Raw genomic sequence first — 27952 nt, 5'->3', positions numbered from 1 at the left:
GGGGTATAAACAGGGACCCAGAGCTGGCAGCCCCACACCTCCTGACTGCAGCACCATGGGCTTCCTCTGGCTTCTCTCCTGCTTCACGCTGCTTGGGGCTGCCCTTGGTGAGTGTCTGGGTTATGGGCCTGCAATAGGGTGCCTGTCACTTCTGTGCAGCTTCACACACTCACTCCCTGTGTATAACCAGAACCAGGGCTCAGCGGGGGAAGCTCCTTCCTGTATTTCCTGCCTGTCCCTGTCACACGTGCTGTCCCCACTCCTGTGAGATTTCAGGCTCCTCCCTGCACAGGGGACCCGGCCCCCCACTCCATTGCTATGAAGGGCTCTGCAGGGTGAGCCCCTCACAGCTATTGCTAGTGGTTTTATGGTCATTACAAAAAGATGAGAAGATGACATGTTTGGAGACACCAGATTGAGGGAGTGGTCGGGCCATGTCCCTGTCCCCAGAGGCAGGTGCTGCCTGGAGTAAGGCCTGCGGGACTCTGGAGCTGGCCCTGCCCTCCTCTCTTCCTGCGGCCAAATTCTCACATCCCCGGGTGCTGCTGGGAATCCTGTGTCCTGACCCAGCAAATGTGTCTGCACATATCAAGGTTCCTGCGTGTCCTCCTTGTTCTGGACAATCTCATCTTTGTTTTCTGTATCGTATGTTTTCTGTATCGTATGTTTCTTTTTTATCGTATGTTTAAATTTATTCAGCCATGTAAACAGGTCCAGGACACACTCTAGCACATGTCAAAGGGGTGATTGCTCAGGAACTTGGGGTCTCTTATGTTATCTCAAATACTCTTGAACCCCCAATTTCACAGATGATCTTTGCATGTGACATTAGCGGTGTCAGAGTCAGCTCCCAGGGGTGTGAGAGAGTCAGAGAGAGCTGAGGTCTCTTAGCATGAAAGGGGGAGCAGAGAAGCCTCATTTCTCAGCCTATTTCTGCTCCTCTGGGCAGGGTGGCCCGGATGGAACTGCCTGCCCCTCTGTTTCCCTGCAAGCGTGACAGGGGACAGCAGGCAGGGTGTGTGTGATCTTGCAGCCTATGGGTTGGGGTGCCTCAGGAAGCTTCCAGAAGGAGAAGAGTGTGGCAGTAGGGGCTATGGTGTCTGTGGTGCAACCCTGTTTCTCAGCTCTACTCACAGATTCCCATCCCCTAGGACATGAGGCCTCTGCCTCCCACTCCAAAATAACCATCACCAGCAGGATCGTCAATGGGGTGACTGCTCGCCCTGGCTCCTGGCCCTGGCATGTGACTCTGCTGGTGAGTGGGATCCTGCACCTAAGTGGGGGTCCTACTGGGATCAGGCACTGCAGGGTGTGAGGGTGGGGTGGGGGCTGTGGCCTAATTCATTGTGGCTCTAGTTGGGCAGGAGCTTACCCTTCCCTCTTCTTCCAGCATAGAGATGGTGACGTCGCTTGTGGAGCTTCTCTGATCAGTGACAACTGGTTGATCACCGCTGGCCACTGCGAAGTCAAGTGAGGCCCAGGGACAATAATGGGGTGGGGGAGGGGAGTGGCACCTCCTACCTCCTCAACTCACCTTCTTGCCATAGAGTTTCCACTCTGGTTGTAGCTGGGATGGTTGACCGGCGTACAGACAGGAGGATAGCCCAGGTGCTGAAGGTTGCCCAGGTAAGAAGGCCTTGAGGACAGACCCCAGAGGCTCATGGAGGGGTTGCTACAGGGCAATGGGAGAAGACCCCTCAGCTGCTTGTGAGACAAGAGCTCAGCTCAATTAATTCTGCTGGGCCTCCATGTTTGTGTCCCCTGAATGGGCCACTGGTTGGGATTGGTCTCCAGAGTCCTGTAGATCCCAGATGTAGCCCACCTCACTCCCCCTCCTGCCTCCCCCACAGGTTTTCCGGCACCCTTCCTTTACTGAGCGTTCTGCCTTCAATGACATTGCCCTGGTGAAGTTGGCTACACCTGCCAATTTCTCCGCAAGAGTGTCCCCCGTGCACCTGCCCAGAGCTGGGGACTTCGTCCAGCCACGGACTCCCTGTGTCGTCACAGGGTATGGATACCCCAACCCCAAGGGTGAGTGACCATGGCCTTGTCACCCAGGAGGTGTGTCTGTGGCCTGGCTGCCTGAATAGCAGGTGGGACAGTGAGGTTTTATGCATTTTCTTATACCCAACACTGTCCCTTATACATCTGCTTCTTTGTTATAAAGCTCTTACTGAAAACCTACCAAACATCTGGACATGGGGGTAGTGATGTCTTTTAATGTCAGTTTCTGGAGACACAGCTGGATCCCAGCAGGACCTCCACGCCTACATGAGTCCTATGTGATGAAGGAGACGCATTCAGAGATGGCATCTGGGTGGGAAAAGCCGATGGGACAAAAGCCAAAGGGAAAGAAAATGGGATGTTCGTATGGGATGGGAGCCCCGCGTGGCTGGCTTGGAGCGTGGGAGGTGGGGACAGGAGCTGGGAGTGGGCGTAGGGACAGGCCGCAGGGAGGGTGTTGTCAGGTCAGGCTGCTCTTGTTGACTAGGTGGTCACATCCCTGCAGCCCAGATTTCCCCCAAGCTGAGCTTGGCGGTATGATGCTGCCATCCAGCCCTGTCTAGGTGGTCAGGAATTCAGGGTAGCATTGGAGGCCTGGGAGTCAAGCCTGGTGGCCCCTCCACCTTGTCATCTTTTGTCACTCTCAGAGTGGGGTCTCCAGGCAGAGGTATTTCCGTCCCCTTCCAATGGGGACTGATGCTGCCCCTGAGCCCCCAACACTCGGGCTGGCAGGACCCAGGCTATATCAGGCTGGGCAGGCAGGGCCTGTGTCATCCACTGTGCTGGGAGCAAAGTCAGCCCCCCCACCCGGGGTGCCTGGAAGGACAGGCACATTTAAGGCCCACAGGGGTACAGGACTATGACCCACAGTGCTGGTGACGGTAAAGCAGGTGGACGGGCCATTGGAGGGGTGTGGAGGGAGCTCAGAGATCCAGTGTCCTCTACACAGGGTGTGTTGCAGTGAGGGGCTCTGACCTCTCCCTGGCCCCTCTGTCCTTGCAGTCAAGAGGACCTCTATCACGCTGCAGCAGGCCCCGATTCCGCTGCTGCCCCTCGCCGACTGCAGGAGGTACTGGGGCCCAGCCATCACTGAAGACTTCATCTGCGCCGGGGCCAGCGGTGTCGGCCTCTCCAAGGTAGGCCTAGCTCTGCCCAGACCCTCACTGGGTTGTCCATTCTTGTACAATGCAAGGGCCACCGCTTGTCCATGATCCCCTCACAATCAGCCCTTACCCAATGCCCAGAGAAGCCAAGAGTAGCAAATAGATGCCTTGTGGAGACAGCTAAGGCAGGGTTCTGGACCCCTGACTTGGGTGCATATCTGTGCAGCCTTTTCACTAGGTGGAAGTTTCTGCTGCTTACTATAGAGCCCACCTGTCATTTCTCGGTACAACACGTATGTAGCTGGGTGAGGGCACACAAGTGTCCACCACCCATTTCTGGATTTCAGGCTGAATCATTCTCCTCCCACAGGGCGACTCTGGTGGCCCCCTGGTCTGCTTGAAGGATGGAGCCTGGACACTTGCGTGCATCCTGTCCCGTGGTACCCTATATTCCTTGACCTATAAACCTTTCGTTTGCCATCGTATCACTTCTCTCCTGCCCTGGATTCAGGAGACCATGGCCAATAACTAAACCCTGACTCATTTCAGCACCTTTACCTGCAATAAAAGCCTCTGCATAGAAGCCCTGACTGCTTGTGTGTGTGTGACCTGGGGGAGGTGGCTGCAGTGTCCCTGTCACCACCAGGGGGTGGCATGACCCTCCCTTTCCAGGCTGCAGAGCCCCAGCAGCCCCTGTTTCTCAGGGAGCTGAGGCCTTTGGGTCTGGGCCTCCCTGTTCAGGAGGCCACTGGGGTGGAGTCCAGGACCACCTGCTGCAGCCTCATTTCTCAGCCTGGTTTCTGTGCCTTTGGAAGTAGGACTTGGCCCAAGGAGCTTTGTGGAAGGCAGGAGTGCTCCAGGCCAGGCCATGCAGTCCTCTGCGACCAAGAGGGTCACCCAGCCAGGCTTGTCCCTCCCCACATGCTCCAGGCACCTTTCTCTGCCTGGAACCCCCTGCACACCCCACCCCAGACCATCCATGTAGTCTCTACCCTCCCTGCCTCTACCCAGGTCCTTCTCACTCACTCTGAACTGAGGAGCTGGGAAAGCTTCCTCAGGCTGCCACCCCTGTCCTTTCAGATGCCCCAACTTCTGGTTTTTCTGGAACAGTTTGCTTTATCTAGATATTTTATCACCCAGTACATCCCTTTAGCCAGGATGTAGGTGTGGCTGGGTTCCTGCATCAGAAGGTGTCCAAAGTGGTGTCTCTTTCTTAGTGAGGGTTACAGAATTTTATGCCAACTGCCTGGACCATTAACTGTTGGTGGATTTGTAGAACGGTGGTTCCTTAATTTCAACTTTTCTTTCTCATTTATTAATCTTTTCATGGAGATGTCTCCCCATCTCTCACCGTGACCCAGTGTCATGTGCATATGAACATGGAGGGGGAATATGCTCTCTGTTCACTCTCATTTTTTCTAAAGATTTATTAATTTATACATACAAGAGCCGGGGTACAGGCCAGAGGTGTGGTGGGTAAGAAGATTCACCAGAGACAGAGGGGGGAGCAGAACAGGCAGATCGACAGAAATACACTACTGAGGGGAGCAGCAGGCGAGCCAGAAGAGGTCTGGTGTGCCATGTGGGTAGCTCCCTGGCTGGGGATCGAACTCTTGCCGCAGAGGCTGCGGATAGCTTCATAGGTTGTGTTTTAACCCCTTGTGCCACCAGGGAGGTCCCAACTCTCATTTTTTTTAAGATAACAGGCTTGTTCCCTCTCAACCTCAAAGGTGACCCATTAAGTTTATTTCTGTTTTTGAGTGATTATAAGCTCTAAGATTGAACTAAAATTCTAAATATTATAATTATTACCCTTCATGAAGCTGAAATTCCCTCTGACTAGGGAGCTGTCTAGTTGGCTCTGGGACATTGTGGGGCCACGTGGGCTCCAAGCTTCCTTGCCCCAGACCCTGAATCAGCTTTTTCTCTAAAACCCCCTCAATCCATAGAGTAGAAAATGAATTTCAAGCCCACAGACTGGGTGTAGTGATATTCATGATTGGTTATTAGAGAATGTTTCTAGGCCTTTCCATTGGACAGTACCAAGAACTATTTCATCAAAAATATTTTTTAAGATAAAAGATGGATGCATCAAGCTATTCCCCTTTCAAATACAAGACTAAAGGTTGTTTACTTATCTGGAAATAGAGTCCATCGACAGGTTTTTAATTCTGTACCAGGAATCCTCATTCTTTAGATACAAAGGAAATGATGGAATTGGGATATGCCATAATTATGTGTTTGCTTTATCCTCTGTTATAGAAAATAGTAAGTAATATTATCATTACCTTTACTGGTATAATTAATGAAATCAAATACATGTCTTTGCTTTCCCAATGTAAATAGATTTTCATATCCTTGCTAGAACACTTGTGTGATAATCTCTCCAGCAGCCTCACTGAGTGCACGGGCCCTCCATTATATTTGAGGAGGCTCTACTCCTCTGCAGATGGCCATTAGCCGTGTTGGATCCCAAAGCTCATCCTCGGCTAAGGTTCTTAGAAAATGCTCCTGGCATTGGCATCAATCACAAGGGCGTGTGATTATTGGCCATTTGAGTATATTGTGGATTTGAAAAGTATCCCCTAGACCAAGGCCGCGCCTCCTCTCTGGGCAGCCCAACCCCTGATTGGTCAGTGGGTTAAAGGCCCATCTGCTCACCAAAGCTGAGTCCTGGAGCCCAGTTCCTGGCTGTGTCCCCCTGCGCCCCTCCTTCCCCTCAGGGTGTGGGAGCCAGGAGCTCCCCCATGCACTCCCTGCTGCTGATCTTCACATGTTGGCTGCTTCCCGAGGCCTGGAGCTAAGGCCTTGTGTTAGCAACCATCCCAGGCCAGGTAGGGTCACCATCAGCTCAGGCAGCTTCAAAGAGAAACTTGGAGCCCTTGGCATTATCCCCACAGGTTTTTTAATAGTATCCAGGTGCAACAAGCCAGCAGGGAGACTGCAACTTGGGCACCCTGAGAATCTATACAACTTTCCCTGACGTTTTTTCCTCTCACAGCCGTAGCTTGTCCTCTCAGAGCTTTCTCCAGTAGCTGCAGCTGTTCTCTGAGTGACAGACTCTCCGCCTCTAGGCTCAGGTGCACCCACTTACGCGTGCCCACACCATACTCCAGGTGTCCATAATCAGGTATGCGTGCCCCGGGCCCACTCTCCCAAGCGCCTCCTGCACTAGCACAATCAAAGCTGTGGGTGATAGCCACAGAGGCCAGCAGCGTAAAGGCCTGACCAATTCACTTACCCTACCTACACCTTGGCACAGAGACTGGGCCCCAGAAAGCTGGTGCTGGATGGGGTTCCAGAGTTGGACCTTGGCTGGCAGCTCGCTTTGAGGACCCTTTGCTGTGGGCAGGGAAGGCACCATCGCAAGGTGAGAGTAAAGGTGGTGAGACTCCACCGGACGACTGGGTGGCATCTGGTTGGAAGGGAATTCACTAGTGGGCATTGTATGTCCAGAGTTTAAGAACTGGAGGGAGGGAGCCGCTATAAGGATGGTGTCGTGGGGGACTGCTACTGAGCACAATGAAGCTTTTGGTACATAATGGTGTAGAATCCAGAAGGCTCAGTGGGAGCAGGTTTGGAAATTGGGGGTCAGTAGGGGGCAGAACAGGAAAGTGGAGGCTGGAGCATTGAGGATTTGGAAGCAGGGAGTGGGTGGCTCCTAGAAGCAGGGAGAGCAGCAGGGGACTCGCCCAGGAGAGAGAAAGGCAGTGCCTGTGTGGGAGCTGCAAGGCTCAGGGGGCATGGCAGAAGGCCCCTGAGGAGTGTTCCAGGAGCCCAGAAGATGCCTCATCCCCCAGGGTACGCGGGATGCTGAGCAGGAGCAGGAGGCTCCTCTCCTGGGGCCAGGGAGGTGGGAGTAGCTGGGGGGGGGCGGTGTGCGGTGTACAAGAGAGGACATCAGGTGGACACAGGTACCAGCAGGAGGGGTGGGGCCTGCAGAGTGAGGCTGGTTCCTGGGGCCTGGAAGTTCTGGGACAGAATAGAGGTGCCTCTCAGGGACCCCAATCCAGTGATATAAGGAAATTGGGCCTTGAGCAAAAGCCTAAGTTGCCTCAATAAACAACCTGGCATTGTGTGGCACCCCAAATCTGTATCATTACTCCTCATTATTTAACTTAGTTCATGCGCCTTCCTTCTGGCTCCCACAGGGCCCCTGTCTTGGCCCCAGTTAGAAGCCCACCCCTCTCCATTGGAGGTACCTGTTGCCGGGAACATCTCCAACTGGCTCGTGAGCTCCCTGGGCAGGAGCATCCCAAATGCAGAGCACCTACTCCTGGAAAGGGGTTCTCAAAATGGGGTTCTCCCCCCCTGCAGAAACAGGAACATATTAGCAAGGTAATTCTAAGCCCTACCCACATCTCCAATCAAGTAATGAGGAGGAGGAGACCCTGAGCAGTTCTAATAGCCTCCCGAGTGTAGTGACAATGGCGCACACTCCAGGGGAAAGGCCCTGACAGGAGTCAGCATTCCCTGCTGCTTAGGGATGAGGAGGCCCAGCCTCCCCCTGAGTAGGACGCCAGAGGGGCTGAAAAGCTAGATGTGGCCTTTCATTTATGGCCACCAGGGGGCAGTCTTGCCCCAAGGCAACCATTAATACAGTCAAGGATGCAGCCCATGTGGCCCTGGACACCTCAAAACAGTTTTCAGGTAGGACAAGGGGCCCTGCCGTGGAACATGCTGGAAGGCAGGGCAGTGTTAGCTCAGGCTTTAGGTGGGCAACTCCACCTACTGTCAACCCACATTCCTGGCCCCTGTGCACACAAGGTCTGGGTGTCTTTGGTATAAATATGTCACGGTTTTTACTCTTGGCTTTCTACTCCTAACTTTAATGTCAACAGATCTGTCTTTCCTTATTGGTCTTTCTTTGGTATTTATCTCACATTTTAAGGCAGAATTTAGGCCGGGTCTCATCTAGTCCTGTGGCTGGGGTTGTTTTTTCTCTACCACTGTCTTTGAAGAGGATTCCTAGGCAATCAAGCTGAAAACAGGCCCTTGGCTGACAGTTAAAATGCCCAATGTCAGGGGCTTCCCCTGCCGTCCCCTGAGAGACAGGGCCCCGTCATGGTGGGGCCTCCACAGCCTGGGGAGCAGGTCGGGTCCATCAGGGGCAGGTCCTGACCAGCAGCACCCATCTAGTAGGGTGAGAGCAGCCCATCCCGTAATAATACACAGCAGCAGCCTCATCCAGCCCACAGACTTTGCCCCAGCTGGAAGGCTCCATCCCTGGACGTAGATGAGCGATGGAGAGACCAGGGCGTGTATTCTAACATGTGGGTCCCGTGGTGGCTGCTTCTCCCTCTGGGGTGCAGGGAGGTCAGTGTTGTGTGGACATGTCTGTCCTGGGTGTCATCTCTGGGGAGGGGGCAGGGCACATCCAGCAGTGAACTCCTGGGGGGACCCTGTTGTCTGAGATGGTCTCTACTCCAGTGATGGGTGGGGCTCCACTGGGGGTAAGGTCTTCTGGAGAGGTATTGAACTGGGGTGGGCCTTCCTAACACGGGTAAGGTATATCCTGAAAGAACTGGGTCCGTCCTAGTTCTGGCTGCTTCTGTTTCTGCTGCTGGTGGAACAAAGTGTTGAGAGTCTCTGGGTGCTCAGGGCTCAGCTGGCACCTCAGGCACCACAGGCCTCTGAAATCACCTAGGATCCTGGGCCCCTGTACAGCCCGGGCTGAGGGGTGTCTCAGGGAGGCTAATGAGCATCCTGGCACCCACCTGTATGAGCAGTCCCGGTGCCAGGTGGGTTTGTGTTGGGCAGGTGTGTGCCAGTCGGTGGCAATATTTGAAGGACAGAAAGCAGGGGCAGGGGGTGTCACTTGGACGGGCTTCCTGAGGGCACTGCCTGTGAGGGAATCAACCCCTTTGCCAGGACTCGGTATCTTGCAGGCCTGAGACCTTCCCACAGGGCCCTGGAGCCTTCCCTGCTCCCCCGCAGTGCAACTGCGCTGTGCTGTCCAGCGTGTCTCTGGTGGTGTTGGGGGGAGGCACTCCCTTCCCAACCCTCCGGGTGCACAGGCTGCACCTGACACAGGAGCCCAGCAGGAGAAGAGGAAGGTCCCCACGCGCACATGGATCCCCACGCGCAGACGGGACCCATGGCAGAGGAGCTGCGGAGTCTGTAGAAAGGGGCAAACCTCCAGGAGGGAAACAGAACAAGGGAGGTGAGTTTAGAGAAGGAAGTATTGCAGGGATCTGTTTAATCAGGGACCTGCCTGGGGATAAAGCTGAAGGCCCTGCCCTCTGGACCACTGGGGAATCTTGCTTTTAGGCATCCTCTGGGATCTCCTGTGTCTTCACCGAATTGCCCTAGTTCCTTCCCGGGCTCTCTGCCGGCTGGCACACGAGTGTCTCCCCATCTCTCTGTCACCACAAGTTGCCAGGGCTGGTCCCCTGCCGCCCTGCTCCCGAGGGTCAGACGCTGGTGCCTGTGAGTGGCGAAGGGGCCTGGAGAGGAAGCTCCTCCTGTGGTTATTTCTCTCTCCTATGTTTTTGCAATAAAATGTAGGGTTGACAGAGACACTCATCAGGGACTTGCTTTTGCCCCCAGCAGAGACTTGTTCTAATGGTGGTGGACACAGCTCTGGGTCAGGATCCCTTTCTCCTCAGGATCACAAAGTGGCTGCTAGAGGTCAGCCAGGGGGGTCACCACAGCTGCTACCAATGAAAGGAAGGCGGGCTCCGCCCTCAGTGCCTCCACGGGCTTTGATGACAGAGCTGCGCCCCTGAGGGCTGGTGTGGGGAGACCTGCATGGGGTCCTCATATGGGTGGAGGGGGAAGTGGCTGTGGCTGTGCTCTTTGACACAGAGAGATCCCCCTACTCCCTGCCGGCAATAAACTCAGGTTCTGGATTGGAGGAGGGGCAAGATGGGCCAAAGGGAACTTCCTGGAGTGAAAACTAGTTCTTAAATATGCAGGTTGTGCCCTGGTCTCCTGGGCCTCTTGGGCCTCACTGGTGGGGATGCTCCCCCTCCCCTTTCTGGATTCCAGGGACACAGATGTCCAGGTTCTGTCACTGGAGTGCATTGTCACAACAGGCCCAGAATCAGAGCCTTCAGGCTGCCTGATACTGCTCTGAGTAAAGGGAAATAGGAAAGATTTTGCTCCCTGCTTGGAACGGGGAAAAGAGATTAGGTGCAAATGTCACTATTTCAGTATCTTCCCTGCCCAGAAATGGGAGTCCTAATGTTCAAAGCTGGGTGACACTCAGCCAGGACACCCCTAGGCTATAAAACTTCATAACCAAAGCTTCATAACCAGGTAGCTCAGAGCTGCTGGCCCACCCTCTCTGTCCCCTGAAATGTGGCTGCTTGAACTTCCCCACAGATGAGGGTCAAGGCCCCAGGAGCCTGGTCCCTGTCAGAGAATGTCCCCCACACTGAGGTGATTTAACTCTAAAACAAAATTGAGTTAAAACATCAAAGGCCAGGGCCTCCTTGGTGGCACAAGGGGTTAAGTCTCAGCACTATGAAGCTATCAGCAACCACTGCAACATGAGTTCAATCCCCGGCCAGGGAGGTGACCCTCATGGCGCAGCAGACCTCTCCTGTCTCGCCCGCTGCTCCCCTCAGCGGTGTATTTCAGTCAATCTGCCTGTTCTCCTCCCCACTCTGTCTCTGGTGAATCCTCTCACATCCCACCCCCCACCTCCAGCACTTCTGGCCCACACCCCAGCTCTTTAATGCATAAATAAATAAATCTTTTTTAAAAAATCACAGGCCAACAAAACTTTGAGTGTGATCAGCTGTGGTTACAGTTCCTCAGAAATGCAATTATTTGAGAGAAAGAACAGAGTCCTACATGGGGGAAACAACAGAGATGACCCTGTGTCTCTGAGAGTTGAGCAAGAGAACAAGTCAGAGAGGTAACTCCCCAGACACACTAGAGGGAAAATTTGACTGTGGTAATGGAGAATGGACAAAGTTAATTGAAAAAGAAACATAAAATGGTTTGTCAACTTTTGAAAAAGTTTATAGTCTCCCTGTAGATCAAAGAAAAGGCCAATTTTACCTATTCATCCCCATTTTGAATACATCAAACTGTCAAAAATGCAAAATCTGCTGGACTGTTCTCACAGATAAAGTGAAGTTGGCTCTGGTAGATGGATAATGGTGGGGGTGGGATATCTCTAGAAAGTATTAAGAGGCATCAAGTTTAAAAAATACTAAAATACAGACCATAAAATAGTAAGGAAAAGATACACTGAGATTCTATGATATCATTCTGGCTGCAGCAGATCTTTCTAAACTATCAGCAGAAAACTCGCAGCCGGTGTCCTAAAAGGCTGCTCCAGCCCAGGACCAGGAGACCCAGCTCCACCTGCCGAGGCCTCAAGGAGAGGGAGCTCTGCTTCCCCGAGACAGAATCCAAGGTGGGGGCCAGGCGGGGCAGCACCCCAGCGCAGCCTTGGGACCCCTCCTGGCCCTGCCCGCTGCACCCACACACGCTGGCTGCTCCCCCTGCCTCCAGATGGCCAGGCCCCCAGGATCCTGTCTGGGCTCCAGCCAGATGGAGAGAGGACAGAAGGCAGTGTGACCAGGCTGTGCCTCTGTGGAAACTGCCCAGAGGGGACCGAGGCATATTCCAGCTGCTTCTCTGTCTGTCCTCCCTGGGACCTCCAACTCCAGCCGGCGTGTCCACATCAGCTCCTCCCTGGTGCCCATGTCACGTAGGTCAGACACTGTCAGACACTGTCCATGACCACTGTCCCTCCTCACTGACCAGTGCTGCCCTTTGGCCCCAAGCAGGAGCTGGGGCGCTGTTCCTGACCAGCCCAAGAGGGGCTCCCCAATTCCATGGGGCTTTCTCATGAAGAAGGCACCACGGGGAGCTGTTTACTCACAGTCCTCTGGGCTGCCAGGGCAGGGCGTGACTCTCACTGAGCTGGATAAATGCTGAAAATACAATGTCAAATCAGAAACAGGACAGTGAACATATACTATAAGTTGTGTTTCACATAAAAATATAGATTTTCTATACCTTTACACTTTACACATGGGAAATAAAATGCAGATAGAGGTAACATCTACAGAGTTGGCTGCCCTGCTCACTCTGACCTGCTTCTCCCCAGGTGAGCACAGGGTTTAGGCCTTAGAGAATGTTCACTTCTCCCACGGGGTCTTCTCACCAGTGAGGCCTGGACACTGACATCAGCAGCCTCTCCGCATTGGGGACCTGTCATGGAATGTTCTTACTTGGCTAGTGTCTCTCTCATGGATCTAGAACCTAGAACAGGGCCTGCCCCAGAGGCTGAGGTCCTGTGGCCCCACTTAGGGTAGGAGCCTCCCGGGCCCATCCCTACTCCTGGCCTTCCTGTGCTGTCCTCCGTGTTCCTGACATCAGCCCTGAGCTTTCTGTGTCCTTAATGGGATATTTATGGTGTGAATCAAATCCTCATTTAATAGGTAAAGACTACTTTGTAAATTATGAATTATCACAGATCAAGGGAATTTGGATGAGCAGGGTGATCCCTTCGTGTCCTTACATGCTCTGACCTTTGTGTCTGGGCTGGTTCCGAGGCCCATTCTGTAGGGAACTGAGATTTATGTGTTTCCTTTGCCTTGGGGAGTTTTCCTGAGCAGATGGAGAAATAGTCTGAAATCCTGGGTGTGTGTTGGAATTGAGTCCTGGATGCTCACCTCTGGGTGACCCAGAACACCTGTTGAGGCTCCCTTGTAGATGAGTTTTTGCTGAGCACCTGCCACCTCCATGATGGACCCAGGCCCTCTCAGTTCAGACAAGGCGGGATTCTTTGACCCAGGTTATCCCAAGACTGATGGGAGTTTGTGGACCAGGCAATTGCCCTTGTCCAAGTGCGGTGTGTGCCAGGCTGAGAATTCGGCTAGGAAAGTTTAGTGGCACCTTAAAACCTACCTTTAGATGACAGCAGGGAGGGTGTTGCTCAGCCCAGGGAAGATCTAGAGGCCCTGGGCAGGGCCTGGGGCGCCCGGAAATGTAAAAGGGGACCTAGAGCGTGTGACCCCACCCCTCCCTGACTACAGCACCATGGCCTTCCTCTGGCTTCTCTCCTGCTTTACCCTGGTTAGGGACACCTTTGCTTTCAAGGTCTGGGGCCAGTAGGCCTGGGTGAAGATTGAGGAGGGCACTGACCCAGCAGTTCTCAATCAGGCCCCATCATAGGGTGCAGTGGGGTTATGGCAGGGTGAGGTGGAGGGGAGACCAAGGAGAGTTCTGAGTCCCTGCACTGTATCCTGAGCCTCAAGCCCAGACAGTTAACCTGATTTTCAGGAGAAATCAGGGTGCAGATGCCTTCCAGACCTGTTGGAGGTTCAGGGGTCCCGGATGGGTTTGGGAACCTGCAAGTCCAACCCGGTGTCCTCTACCCAGGCCCGGTTCTGTCTGATGGTCTCAGCATCCTGAGTCTTCTGCCCAGGCCAGGGCTACCCCGCTGGTCCCTAGGACAGCAGCCGCCAGGAAGGGGCAGCAGGGAGGGAGCTCCCTGTCACCCCAGAGTGCGGTCTCCAGTCAGAAGGACTGGAAGGGAATGTTATTCCCCTTCCCTGGGGGGAAGACCCTCCCCCTGTGCCCCCCCTACTTAGTTTGGCAGGACCCAGGCCACACCAAGCTTGTTACGGCAACTGCCCTTAGAGCAAAATCAGCTCCAAGTAGAACCACAAGGATTGGGTACCACTGAGGTTCCTAAGAAGTAAGGAGGTACACGTCTCAGGTTCAGCACCCCGTTGACACTGAGTGCCTAGGAGGGCAGCCCTCAGGGACCCTCGGTCTCTCCCAGCGAGGGTGGACTATTGGATGCGTGGCCCTGACCTCTTCCTGGCCTCCCTGCTCTTACAGCCACAGTTTCTGACAAGCTGCAGCACACCCTCCTGCCCCTCCTGCCCGCGTGCCAGAAGTACTGGGGCAGTGATGTTACGGGTGACGTGATCCGTGCGGGCCCAATGGTGTCACCGTCTCCAGGGTGTGACCTGGCTCTGCCCAGGCTCTCTCTGCTCTGTCCTGTCTCAAAGGCTGCAGGGGTCACCCCTTGCCTCATAATCCCCTCGCTCTCAACCCTTGCCGAGTGCCCAGGGAAGCCATTTGAAAAAGTGGTTTTAGATACCCAAGTTTTTTCAAATGTAAAGTTTCCAGGTCCTTGTTATTGCTGAAAAGCACATGAAGCCAAAAGTCCCATCTTAAATCCGGGGTCTGTCCTGATTTGTGAACAACCTACCACCGGCTAGGGTCTCGTTAACTGGCTTGCTGAGGGGGCCCCCACATTCTGGTCCTGAGTTGGAGCATGTCTGGTGGGTTGCACGCTCCCCACTTCTCTCTGTGCCGATGACAGTGCTGCTTTCTTACCAGAAACACCCGTAGCCACCAGAAGAGAGTGCCATGGGGATGTCCCCACAGGCCTCCAGGGAACCACGCCAGTCCTGACTTAGTGTTTTCTTGTCCTTGATATGTCAGTGGTTTCGGGCTCTCCTCCTGGCTAAAACACTGGTCCCCACTTCCCCAGAGCCTTGCAGATAAGGCTGCTCCCTGCAGACACATGCTCTGGAATCCAGGGCAAGCAGGGAAGCTAGGGATCTATCTGTCCTCCATCTCCTCCCTCTGTCCTGACAAGCCCCAGCTCACAGGCTCTAACAAGATGAAGTCCAAAATGCTCACTTCTTCACGGAAGAGAAAGCAGTTCACCAGTTGGGATTAGCTTTTGTAAGTTTCTTTTCGAAGGAGTCCTGTTGATTCACTTCATCCTCATCTCTCTCCATTTTTGAACTGGCGGTTAAAACTGAGTATGTTTCCACTGAAGATTAAGGACTGATGTTCCATCCCTGATTTCCCTCACAGGCTCTGCCCCTCCTCTGCTCTGGCGCCTTCCTCTCTGCTGTGGCTCACCCTCCCTCAGCTGGCAGCTCCCCCTGTTTGAATCCCCCCCTTGGGGGCGGCTCATTTCTGTGTCCCTGAGGGGGCTCCGTGGATGACACAGGCTGGAAGCCACAGCAGGATGGGGAAGTGCAGAGGGAGCAGAGGGACAGGCCTGCGCTTCCTGCCTGTCCAGGGGCACCAGTCTCCTAGAATCCTCACATGTCCCACCCCAGAAGCTCCTACTGGCGTCACTGTCCTGAGCCCAGGAGCCACCTGCTCCCTCTGACCTGCTTCTCCCAGGTGAGCACAGGCCGAGGTCTTGGGGGAAGATTCAGTTTTCCCAGGGGGTCTCTCACCAGGGAGCCCCAACACTGCCTGCAGAAGCCCCCCACTTGGGGGGCCTGTCACGTGATGTTCTTACTTGGTGAGTGTCTCTCTCACTGTTCTGGATCCCGAGGGCAGGGGTGCTCTGTCCACATGGGTGCCTGGGATCCAAAGGGACAGAGCCAGGGAGAGAGGGTCCTGCCCGGGAGGCGGAGGTCCTGTGGCCCCACTGAGGGCAGGAGCCTCCCGGCACATTCCTATACCTGGCCTTCTTGTCCTCTCCTTCTTGTTCCTGACATCCATCCTGATCTTTCTGTGTCATCAATGGCCATAAGTGAGGCTCAGATCCTCACTGATAAGAAACCAAAACTCTAAGCAATGACTACTTCTGTGCATTCTCAAAGAAGCAAGAATTCACTTGAGAGCTGTGCAGGGCCTCCCTGTGTGCTTGGAGCCGCTTGTTTGGGCTGGTTCTGAGGTTCCAAGCAGGGAACTGAGCCTCATGGATTTGTCTTGCCTCAGGAATTTTCTAGAGCAGGCACAGAAGCACCCTGAAATTCTCAACTCTGTGATCTATGGTAAAATTGAACTCCTAGACACACAGCTCTGGGTGACCAGGTCACCTGGGTGAAGCTCCCTTGTAGATGACTTTTTGCTGAGCACCTGCCCCCCCCCATGATGCCCCTCAGGATCTCCCCACCTGCCCCCCAGGATCTCCCCAAGCCCCTAGTTACTGGGCACCAAGTCCCAGTCAACGGGCCTAAGTATTTCTGTTTGGGGTCCAGGAAATCCAGTTCCAAACAGCTGGATTCTTTAAACCAGGAGTTGCCAAGTTGATCAGGATGCTAGTTGGCCAGCCAGCTGCCCTTCTCCAAGAACTGGCCTGTATCACAGCCTGAGAGACAAGCCAACACTAGTTGGTGATAAGGTGGCATCTTATCACCTAGATCCCCAGGTCCTGGGAGGGGGGCCCTCAGGTCAGGGAAGGCCAGAGGGCCAGGGTGGGGCTTGGGGCTCCCAGGGGATGTAAAAGGGCCCCCAGAGCAGGCAGCGCCACCCTCCTGACTGCAGCACCATGGCCTGCCTTTGGCTTCTCTCCTGCTTCGCCCTGGTGGGAACCACTCTTGGTGAGTATCAGGGGTGTTGGGGGCCATTATTCTGAGAGGGGTTGGGGAGGATCTCCCCAAGCCCCTAGTTACTGGGCACCAAGTCCCAGTCAATGGGACTAAGTATTTCTGTTTGGGGTCCAGACCAAGGGGGAGAGCTGCACAATGTCCCTGCTCCCTTGGGCCTTAAGTGTAAACTGTTAACCTGAATTTACAGGGAGGGCACCCCTAACACCCTGCACAAGGCTTAGAAAATTACAGAAGCTGCAGAAGTGGCTTGAGTATGATGCTGTGGGCACAGTTGGGGTGGTGACAAGAGAACCCCATTATTCTACCTGGGAATTCTATGTAATGCCTGGCACTTGCTAAGCAGTTTGTTTCCAGTTAACAAAATAATAATACAACATCCACGTATCTACCCTCAGATTTTCCCTAGGGATTCTCTGACACCCACACTAGGCTCAGCAGCTCCCTGCTCCACCCACCCACCCCCACTCCTGGGAAGGGGCCTCTGCTGAGCCCCTGCCTGTCACTTCTGTGCAGCTTCACACACTCACTCCCTGTTTATAACCAGAACCAGGGCTCAGTGGGGGAAGCTCCTCCCTGTATTTCCTGCCCGTCCCTGTCACACCTGCTGGCCCCACTCCTGTGAGATTTCAGTTTCCACCAGCATAGGGGACCCGGCCCCCCACTCCATTACTATGAAGCCTCTGCAGGGTGAGCCCCTCACAGCTCCTGCTATTGGTTTTTCTGTTCTGATAAGAGAAGGTGAGGAGACAACATGTTTGGAGACACCAGCCTGAGGAAGTGGCGGGGCCATGTCCCTGTCCCCAGGGGCAGGGGCAGGTGCTGCCTGGAGCAAGGCCTGGGGGACCCTGGGGACAGCCTGGCTGTTGGGAGGGGCTGGGCCTGCCCCCCTTTCTTCCTGTGGCCAAGTTCTTACACCCCTGGGAGCTGCTGAGGATCCTGTGTCCTGACCCAGCAAATGTGTCTGCACATGTCAAGGGACCTGCGTGTCGCCCTTGTTCCAGGCAATCTGTTTCTTTGATGTGTCTTTTTATGGTGGGAAGTCAAAGTCCTTCTTTTATTTGACAATTAAAACCTTACATTTTTTTGCAATGAAGTTTCCTGAAATCTCCAGAACGCAATATCCAGCCATGTCAACAGGTCCAGCTCACACTCTGGCAAAGTGCTAGAGGGGCGATTCCCTGTGGATTTCTGACTCTCAAAATAAAATTCCATAGCCCTTCACCCCATCAGTCTCACGGGAGAGCTTTGTCTATGAGGTGGGCGGTGTTTGCTCCTGTTTTCTTGGGGAAATGAGCCTGGGAGAGTCCAAAGGTCTGGACACAGGGGGGCAGGGAAGCCTGATTCTTCAGCCTGTTTCTGCTTGTCTGGTCAGGATGACCCAGATGGAGCTGCTTGTCCCTCTGCATCCCTGGGAGGGTGACTGGGCCAGCAGGCTCTGTGTGGGGGTCCTGAAACTGAAGATTAAGGTGGTAGGGAAGAGAGGTGGCGGTGTGTGCCACGTGAGGAAGAAGCCAGGTCTCTGCAGACTGACTGAGACCTTACCCTACTCAGCCTCCCTCTGCCCCCACCAGGCTGTGGTGCCCCTTCTATTCGCCCTGATGGGAGCAACACAAACAGGATCGTGAATGGAAAGGACGCTCTCCCCGGTGCCTGGCCCTGGCAGGTGTCCCTGCAGGTGAGGGGGAGTATGCGCCTAAGTGGGGTCACACTGGGGCGCAGCCCAGTGAGGTGCTCCTTCACAGTTTAATGCACATGGTGTCCTGCCATCGCTGACTCTTCCCTGTTCTTCCCAGACCACCTCTGGCTTCCATTTCTGTGGGGGCTCCCTGCTCAATGAGAAGTGGGTGATCACCGCTGCCCACTGTCGTGTTAAGTAAGTGCAGGGAATGTTGTTGGGGCAGTGGGAGATCTGGGCACACACCCTCCTTCTCACCCCATCTGCTTCTTCTAGCCCAGCTGCCCAGGTTGTGGCTGGGATTGTTGACCTGAACACAGAAAGGAACAACGCCCAGATCCTGAAGATTGCCCAGGTATGCCAGCCCCTACCCACCAGCCCGGGAGATGACTGAGAGGTGGGGCAACAGCAGTAGATAGAAACCTCTTCAGCTGGCTGAGACAGGAGCCCACCAGATTGGGCCTCAGATTCTCCCTGGACTCCCTTGATGTGTCCCCTGAATGGGCACCTTAAGGCATTTGGCTAGTCACACCTGAAGTACCTGTTGGATCCCAGACCTCACGCCACCTCTTGGCCTCACTCACAGGTTTTCAGGAAACCTGCGGATGAGTCAAACTTCAATGATATCGCCCTGGTGAAGCTAGCCACGCCCGCCAACTTCTCTAAGACGGTTTCCTCCGTGTGCCTGCCCAAATCTGCAGATGAGATCCCTCCTGGGACCATGTGCAGCACCACAGGCTGGGGTCTGTCCAGGAGTGAGTACCGTAGCCTGTCATCCAGGGGGTGGGTCCGGGGTCAGAGTGCCTGAGCAGCAGGTGGGACACCAAAGTCTCTCTTTTGGGATTTTTCAGTGTCATAAATATATCTGCTTCTTTATTACAACCTTCATAATGAAAACCTGAGCAAATGCTCATGGACACGAGGTTCATGATGTCCTTGAATGAGCAGGTTCTGATGACACAGCTCAGTCCCAGCAGGCCCTGCCTCACTCACCACCTGCACCTGTCCACAGAGACCCCAGCAGCATTGGAAGTTCCCCCAGGCCTGAGAGGGCAGGGGTCGGCCACCATTCAGACCTGGCTGGAAGTCAGGAGACCATGGCTAGTTTGGGGTCCCGAGAGTCTAGCCTGGTGTCCCTGCCCCAAAGCTGACTCTGCCAAATGGTCTTCTCCAGCATCCTGGGTCTTCCTGCCCAGGCCAGGGCTGCCCAGTTGATCCTCCCACCAGAGAGCAGCTGCCAGGAAGGTGCAGTGGGGACCCCCAGAATGGGGTCTCCTATCAGAAGGATGTCAGTCTTCTTCCCTGGGGGACCACGCTGTCCCTGTGCCCTCACACCCAGGTTGGCAGGATCCAGGCCACACCAGGCTGGGCAGACAGGGCTTATTTCCTCAACTGTGCATGGAGCAAAGTCAGCCCGGCTGGGAGGGAGTCACAAGGCCTGTGTCCACTGAGGCATCTAAGGTCTAATGGAGGTGCTGAGCTCAGGCCCCTGCATCCTGGCAGCTCTGAAGGAAGAGGGCAGCTCTGTGGTACCCTCTTCCATCAGGGGTCAGTTAGGAGTGCGAGTTATGCTAACTGTCTTACCCTCTTTATTTCTCTAGAACAAACCAGGAAGCTGCAACAGGCCTACATGCCCCTCTTGTCCCACCAACAGTGCATTAAGTACTGGCGCAAGATCAAAGACAGGCTTGTCTGTGCTGGGGCCAACGGTACCTCCATCTGCAGCGTATGTTGTTGTTTTCAGCCCACCCCCTTACTTATGTGTCCCCACTGGTCAGGCTGCAGGGCCCCTCCTTGCCCCATAATCCCTTTATCCTCAGCCCTCGCCCGATGCCCAGGGAAGCCAGGACCAGCACTTACGCATGCCCAGCAGATGACTGGCCCTGGTCAGGCTTAAGGGTGATGTCCGGAGAGATAGACTCCCGCACGCTCCTCTGGGCTAGATTTTCCAGCCCATTGACAGACCACAGCCCCAACCGTCCATAGAAGGAGGTAGAACTGGGCTGTACTTGACAGATGGAGTTTCTGGTGCTGGAATAAAAGGTCACCCTGATATTCCTTGACATATGACTTGACCAGGTCGGACAGACCATGGTCCTGGCATCCCTTAAAGACTTACTTAAAAAGGTCCTTTCTCTTTCCACAGGGCGACTCTGGCGGTCCCCTGGTCTGCCGGAAGAATGGCCCCTGGATCCTGGTGGGCGTCACGAGCATGGGAGGTTCCAAATGCCAAACCAACTTGCCTAACATGTTTGCCCATGTCATTGAATTCATGCCCTGGATTCAGGAGACCATGGCAAAAAACTAAACCCCAATTCCTCAGATCCCAACAACAGGTGTCCCCAATAAAAGTGTTTATTTAGAGTATGTTTCATTTGCAAGCATTTGGTGTCATTCTCCGTGTTCTTGCTTTGTGCCTATATGGCTGGGGTTCGCGCCTGGGCCTCCCATGAGCACCCCGCCTCCTCCCCGACGTGCCCTTTCAGAACCATTGCTGTGACTGGACCAGCCCTTGAGTTCCTTGTGAGGACTGGAAGTTTCCTTGGGTCCCAGGGCAATCTCGGGACTCCCTCTGGCTCCTCCCACTGCACCCACACACACTGGCTACTTCCCCTGCCTCCAGAAGACCAGGTCCCCAGGATCCCGTCTGGGCTCCAGCCAGATGGAGGAGGACAGAGGGCAGAGTGACCAGGCCTGTGTCTCTGTGGGAACAGCCCAGAGGGGCCCGAAGCACATTCCAGCTGCTTCTCTGTCTGTCCTTCTGGGGCCTCCAGCTGCAGTTTGCGTGTCCATATCACGTAGGATTGACGCTTCCTGTCCATGACCACTGTCCCTCCTCACTGACCAGCGCTGCCCTCTGGCCCTGAGCAGGAGCTGGGGCGCTGTTCCTGACCAGCCTTAGATGGCCTCCCCCTGTCCATGGGGCCCTCTCATGAGGAAGGCGCCATAGGGGGCTGTTCACTCACGGTCCTCTGGGCTGCCAGGGCAGGGCGTGACTTTCCCAGTCCTGGAAAGAGGCTCACAGCATAAGATCAAGTGGGAAGCAAGAGAGAGAACACGAATATAACCTTAGTTGTTTATAAAAATATAGATTTTAGTCTGCTATCCACGCTACAAGTGACAAAAAGTTACATCCACAGAATTGGCATTTCAGGTCAGGGGGAATATGATATTTGTTTTCATCCTAGCAGTTCCTGTTTGTTATAAATTTCCATAATAAACATGTTTTGTCTTTATTACAGAAGTAAAATGTTAATCCAGGTGTTAAAAAAAAAAAAACAGCAACATGGAATATGTGATAATCCTTGCAGCAGGATCAACAATAACCAATTTAAGGAAACAGCCTAAGGGCCAGTCAGGTGAGTGGACGAGGAGGAAGTGGAATGCAGCACACAGGATAGTTCCACACTCAGATAAAACAAGGCAAGTTCTTATTATTGGTGACAACATGGATGGAACTGGATAGGGTTACAGAGAAATGCAGTCAGAAGGACGAAGATAAATATCAGAAGGTGTCATTTACATGTGACAGTGATGCTTTTGGAGGGTTTGGAGAGTGGGGTCCTTGGGTATATTCTGGGAAACGTTTCACCAGAGCTCCCCTTTCAGGAGCACTGGCTAGTTCTCCCTACCCCCCAGTTTCTCCATGACGCAGAGACATTAGTTATATCCTAAATGGCAGGTTTATTATAAAAAGGAGAGAAGAAAGAAGGACATTTGCATAGACACAAACGGGCAGAAAGGGCTGCCCAAAAGGGACAGGTTTGCTAAGAGAGAGGCCTGCATGGTCTTGAGGAGAGCTGCCTCCACTGAGGGAGGTCAGTGCAGAGAAGCCCCGGAATGGTACAGGTCACAGGCAGGCAGGAGGCTGCTGCCCTCCTGAGGGGGAGAGTTGGTCTAAAGAAGCACCTGCTTAGTCACAGGTGGGCAGGACTGCTGTCCCATGCCAGTGCAGAGATTGCACTGATCTAGACTTCTCTGGGAGAGGCTCATTTCTGTGAAGTGGTTTGTTTGTTGTTGATTTTGATTAACTATGTAGAAATTGAAAGGGGCCTTCAATCTCCATATTTCACCTTCAGGTCTGCACTCCTGACACCCTCTGCACTCCTGACACCCTCCTGAGACCTGCTTGGGTCTTGTGCTCTGTGATACAGGCATTGGCCCAAGGATCTCAGTTCCTATACTGAGTTAATGGCTGTTAATCCCTCTGCCCCCACCTCCTTCGTGAGTCAGGTTCTGGTATTGTGATGCCTCCTTTTCAGTTTTTCTATCCTACCCTATCAACGGTAGAGAAACAAATGAAAGGTCAGATAAAACCAAACCAATAAGGAACCCTAAACCTCTGACTGTAGAATCGAAACTACACAGGATGGGGGTGATGAGGTCAAAGAGGAAGGGAGCACAAGAACCATGGGGAGAGATTATGGGGCCTTGGTGGTGGGCACGGTGTGGTGACAAAGGTGATGGGGTGATCGTGTACCTCTGCATCCTATGCAGTGTTTTAAGCAATGTTGCCTCAGTGAAATAAATGAATCGATAAAAACAAAACCATTAGCTACTCCACATGCTCTTAAAGAAAACTAAGTCCAAAATGTTTACACATATTGGTCTCCATTGTCAAAGATGGAGGCAGCGTTGTTGATCGGCTCTGGGGACTTCTTTCTAAAGGAGCGATATTTATTGATTTCACCTTCAAGTCTCATCTTTTTGAGCTCTACTTAAGCCTGACTCTTTCAGCTGCGGAATGACGGACGTTCTGTTCATGATTTTCCCTCCCAGGCTCTGCCACTTCTCTGCTCTGGCGCCTTCCTCTCTGCTGTGACTCACCCTCCCTCAGCCGGGCAGCTCCCTGTCTTTGAATCCTCCCCTGGGGGCTGCACTGGGGGCTCCATGGATGACACGGGCTGGAAGCAACAGCAGGACAGGAAGACACAGAGGGGCCAGAAGGGACAGGCCCACACTTCCTGCCGGCCCAGGGGTGTCAGTCTCCCCAAATCCTCAATGTCCCACCCCAGGAGCTCCTCCCTGGTTACTATTCTGCACCCTTGAGGTCCCTCCCAGGCAGACCCCTACGCCTGATCTTCCTGTCCTCCTTGTTCCCTGACATCAGTTCAGAGCTTTCCTTGTTCTTGTGCCATTTGGTGGAATCAAAACCTCCTTGATAAGAAACGAATACTTCAAGTATGGTGTAGGGTAAATAATGGTCAAGCATTTCTGCCCTCCCGCCATTAGGGTTGGTGATCCCTGTGGTCCTGAATGCATGCTTGATGGTGGGCACCTGGAGCAGGGTGTGGGCATACGTGTGCCATGTACCTGGTAAACTCAATAAAAGCCTGAAAAAGCCACAGAGGGCTCCAGGACTCTCCTTTACCCATCTTCCTGGATCCATAGAGAGCCTGCTCTGTGCCTTGCTGGGCTAACACCTGCCCTCTGCCAAAGAGCAGAAAGGTGGTTCTTCAGACACCAGCCTGCTGCCCTCCTGGGTTTGTCAACAAATTAAGCTACTTTCCCTCTTTTCAAATTCTGTTTCCTTTTATTGGGTGAGGAAAACTGAGGCTGGTGTTCAGTATCAGTTCTGAGACCCATTCGAAGAGGAAAGGAGACTTTAATTTGTCTCATTGATTTTCCTTGCCTCGGGGATTTTACCAGAAGAAATTCATTAGCCTGAAGTTCTTGGCTCTGGATGCGCCAGAACACCTGGGTGAGGCTCCCCTGTAGGTGAGTCTTTGCTGAGCAGCTGCCACCTCCATGATGGACCTAAGGCCTCCAAGGCCCAAGGCTGGATTCCTGGCCAGGAGTAGCCAAGGCCTTCTCCCAGGGGCTAGCGTTCCCCAGGTGAAAGACAAGCAGGGACAAGTTCCATAGCCCCTTATCCCAGATCCTTAGTTGACAACATGAAGTGTGACCTTCTGTCAGGGAAAGCCCAGACGGTCAGGTGGGGCTTGGGGCTCAGGGGATGTAAAAGGGGGACCACCCTCCCTGACCGCAGCACCATGGCCTTCCTCTGGCCTCTCTCCTGCTTCACCCTCACTGGGTCTGCCTCTGGCGAGTGTCGTGGTCCAGGGTAATCCAGGCTGGGAGGATTCTGTGGTTACACGAGCCCCCAGTGATCATCACCATGCTCTACCTTAGGGTCGTGAGGGACACTTCCGGTGATGTCCAGGGGCCAGTGTAAGGGGAGCTGAGTCCCTGCCCTGCACCCTGGGCCTCAAGCCCAGACACTTAACCTGAATTTGTAGGGAGGAGAGGGGTCCTTCTGGGACATTCTGAGGTTTCTGTGTCAGGTACAGAAAAGAACCATTTGCCTCTGACGAGGATACAATCCCAGAAGTGGACAGGTGTGGGAGCTGTGAACACAGGGTGGGGTGTCAAAACCCCCAAAGCCTCCATCAGGATCTATTTAGTGTTAGACATTTGTTATATATTATGTTTTCTTTTAAAGAAGGTACAGTATAAGTACAAAATTAATACTAAATGTACATATTTAACCTTGGTATTTAGCAAATGTATTCTTTTTGTGGATTTGCCCTAGGGATTTCTCTGACACCCACACTGGGCTCAGCAGTCTCTGCTTCCCCCCTCTCCTGGGAAAGGGCCTCTGCTGAGCCCCTGCCTGTCACTTCTGTGCAGCTTCACACCCTCACTCCCTGTGTATAACCAGAACCAGGGCTCAGTGGGGGAAGCTCCTCCCTGTATTTCCTGCCCGTCCCTGTCACACCTGCTGGCCCCACGCCTGTGAGATTTCAGGCTCCACCAGCACAGGGGACCTGGCCCCCCACTCCATTACTATGAATCTTCTGCAGGGTGAGCCCCTCACAGCTCTGCTAGTGGTTTATTGTCATTACAAAAAAGATGAAGAGACGACATGTTTGGAGACATCAGCTTGAGGGAGTGGCTGGGCCATGTCTCTGTCCTTAGGGGCAGCGGCGCAGCTGCCTGGAGCAAGGCCTGGGGGACCCTGGGGACAGCCTGGCTGGTGGGAGGGGCTGGGCCTGCCCCCCTTTCTTCCTTTGGCCAAGTTCCCACACCCCTGGGAGCTGCTGAGGATCCTGCGTCCTGACCCAGCAAATGTGTCTGCACATGTCAAGGGCCCTGCGTGTCCTCCTTGTTCTGGACAATCTTATCCTGGGAGATTGGTTGGGCAAGAGGATTGGAATTATAATTGGAAACCCCAGATCCACATGAATCAGCTCTCTGACCCTTCACCAGAGTGTGACATGAACCCATTTACATTACTGGATTCTCTGTTCCAGAGATTTCAAGAACCTTCATTATAAAAAGTTTAGATTATTAATTATTCAATAAAATAGGATTTAGATTTTACACCATCAAAAGACACATGGAGAAACAAAAAACAAAGGAAGAGGGAAGGTTTCCTGGAGGAGGGGCCTGTGGCAGGGGGTGTTGTGCCAGTGAGGTCAAGCCAGGTTTCTGCAGGAAGACCAGGACCTCAGCCTTCTCACCATCCCCCTGCTCTCCAGGCTGTGGGGCCCCCACCATCCACCTGGTAATGAGCGGCAAGGCCAGGATCATCAATGGTATAGACTCTCTCCTTGGATCATGTCCCCTCACCCTGCTCGTGAGGGGGAGTCTTTGCCTAAGTGGGGTCACAGTGGGCTAAAGACACAGCAGGAGGTGTTGGGTGGGGCTGGGTGGGGGTGTCCAGTAGCCCGGGTTAGTGTAAATTGTGTCCTGCCAGCGCTGACCCTCCCTCTTCTTCCAGGACAGAAACAGGTTCCTAACCTGTGGGGGCTCCCTGATCAACCAGAACTGGGTGATCACCGCCGCCCACTGCAATGTCACGTGAGGCCCAGGGAGGGTAGAGGATTTGGGGGTGGGGGGGTGGGCACAGTCTTCTTTCTCGTTCCTCCTGCTTCTTCTAGAACATCGGATCTGGCTGTGACTGAGCTGGTTGACCGGCAACAAGATATGAAGAATGTCCAGGTTCTGAAAATTGCACAGGTAAACGGGCCCCACAGGACAGGCCTGGGCTGAGAGCTAAGGGGCTGGGGTGAAGGTAATGGGAGAAGACCCTGCAGCTTCTGGAGAGACAGGAGCTCACCAGATGGGCTAGGTTCTCCCTGGGCTCCCCTGGGCTGTGTCTTTTGAGTGGGCACCTTGAAAGCATTTGTGTCCTCAAGCCTGCAGGTCCCTGGTGGGCCCCAGGCCTCCTGCCTCCCCTGGCCTCCCCCACAGGTTTTCAACCACCCTGACTATAACCAGAAATACCTCCGCAATGACATCGCCCTGGTGAAGCTGGCCATGCCTGCCCACTTCTCTAAGAATGTGTCCCCTGTGTGCCTGCCCAAAGCTGAGAATGACTTCCCCGCCGGGACCCCGTGTCTCACCTCTGGCTGGGGGGAAAGCATAGCCAACAGTGAGTGACGAGACCCTTGACTCCCAGGAGGTGGCTCTGAGGTCAGGGGTCTAAGCTGCAGGTTGGACCCATATGGCTCTTAGGTATTTTACCAAATTCAAACAGTGCTATTGATGTGTCCCTTTTGGCATACAACCCTCTTAATCAAAACCTACCGAATATGCATGACACGAGGTCCATGATGTCCTAGAGCACTCTTTTTGAAGACACAGCTCAGGGCCTAGCAGGCCCTGCGCCACTCACCACCTACAGCCCCTCCATGGCGCCCCCACGGACATCACAGGCCAGGGTGACTATGCCATCCAGACCTGGATGGGGGTCAGGAAACCAGGGTGAGTTTGGGGCCTGAGAGTTCAGCCCGGTGTCCCCTCCTTGGGCCTGATGGTCTCCCCTGGTGTCCTGAGTCCTTCTGTCCAGCCCAGGGCTACCTGGCTGGTCCTTCCCCAGGACAGCAGCCGCCAGGAAGGGGCAGCAAGGAAGGGTCCCTGTCACTCCCAGAGTGAGGTCTGTAGTCAGAAGGATGCCATCCCCTTCCCTGGGGAAGAGGGCGCTGCCCCTGACAGCCCACACCCGGGCTGGCAGGACCCAGGCCACACCAGGCTGGGCAGGCAGGGCTTGTTCATCAACGGTGTTTGCAGCAAAGTCAGCACTGCCTGGAGTGGAATCAGGAGGACCGTGTCCACAGACACCAGGGGGTGCTGGACTCGCATGGTGATGGTGAAACACATGGAAAGTCCGGTGGGGGTCGCCTTCACCCAGGGTGGGCAGAAGAATAAGGACCCTGAACACCTCCTGGCCCCTCTATCTTTCCAGGCAACAAGACAGCCGACAGGATGCAACAGGCCTACCTGCCCCTCCTGTCCAACACTGAGTGCAGGGAGTACTGGCGCCGAGTAATCAGTGATAACATTGTCTGTGCTGGGGGCAACAATGTCACAGTCTCCATGGTACGGCCTGGCTCCAGCCGGGTCCCTCACTGCTGTGTTCTGGTCGTATACTGGTAGGGTCACTCCTTGCCCCATAATCCCCTCACTCTCAACCTTTGCCCACTGTCAATGGAAGGCAGGACCAGCAAAACAGATGCTGGCCAGGGGCTGGAACTCCCAGGAGGACATCTCTCACATGACTCCTGAGCCTGTAGTTTCAGCCCATTTTACAGATAAGGTCCCATGCCTGCTGGAGCAGGTGGCCCACCACAATTATCTCTGAACCAGATGGAAATTGCTGGTGTTTTCTGCTGAGCCCACCTGTGAATATTAGGCACTATCTGGAATGCCCTAGTGAGGACACACAAATGGGTGCTCACACCCACTTCGGGATCACAGATGCTTTCCTTCTCCTCCCACAGGGAGACTCTGGTGGGCCCCTGGTCTGCAAGAAAAGCGGAGCCTGGACCCTGGTGGCTGTCGTGTCCTCTGCCAGAACCTCAGGCTCAACGTATAAACCTGTCTTGTGTGTTCGTGTCACTAGTTACCTGACTTGGATTCAGGAGACCGTGGCCAAAAATTGA

General features: G+C 54.0%; 1 protein-coding gene across 1 annotated transcript; it reads left to right on the top strand.

Annotated features, from left to right (window-relative positions):
* Positions 1 to 55: 55 nt before the first annotated feature.
* Positions 56 to 27952, top strand: LOC311185811 (transmembrane protease serine 9-like; the record flags this gene model as incomplete). The annotated part of the gene is made up of 20 exons (XM_084256629.1): positions 56 to 107; positions 1152 to 1255; positions 1391 to 1470; positions 1548 to 1626; positions 1851 to 2031; positions 3007 to 3140; positions 3478 to 3547; positions 17962 to 18065; positions 18184 to 18263; positions 18342 to 18420; positions 18652 to 18820; positions 19667 to 19791; positions 20212 to 20361; positions 24984 to 25041; positions 25547 to 25644; positions 25789 to 25868; positions 25949 to 26027; positions 26262 to 26442; positions 27256 to 27389; positions 27791 to 27952. The coding sequence occupies 20 exons, from the start codon at positions 56 to 58 to the stop codon at positions 27950 to 27952; spliced, it is 2199 nt and encodes a 732-aa protein (XP_084112755.1).

This window comes from Talpa europaea, assembly GCF_964194135.1.
Source record: "Talpa europaea genome assembly, chromosome: 16".
NCBI classification, from domain to species: Eukaryota; Metazoa; Chordata; class Mammalia; order Eulipotyphla; family Talpidae; genus Talpa; species Talpa europaea.
The sequence above is the reverse complement of the archived record's forward strand: the minus strand, read 5'-3'. Positions and strand labels throughout refer to the sequence as shown.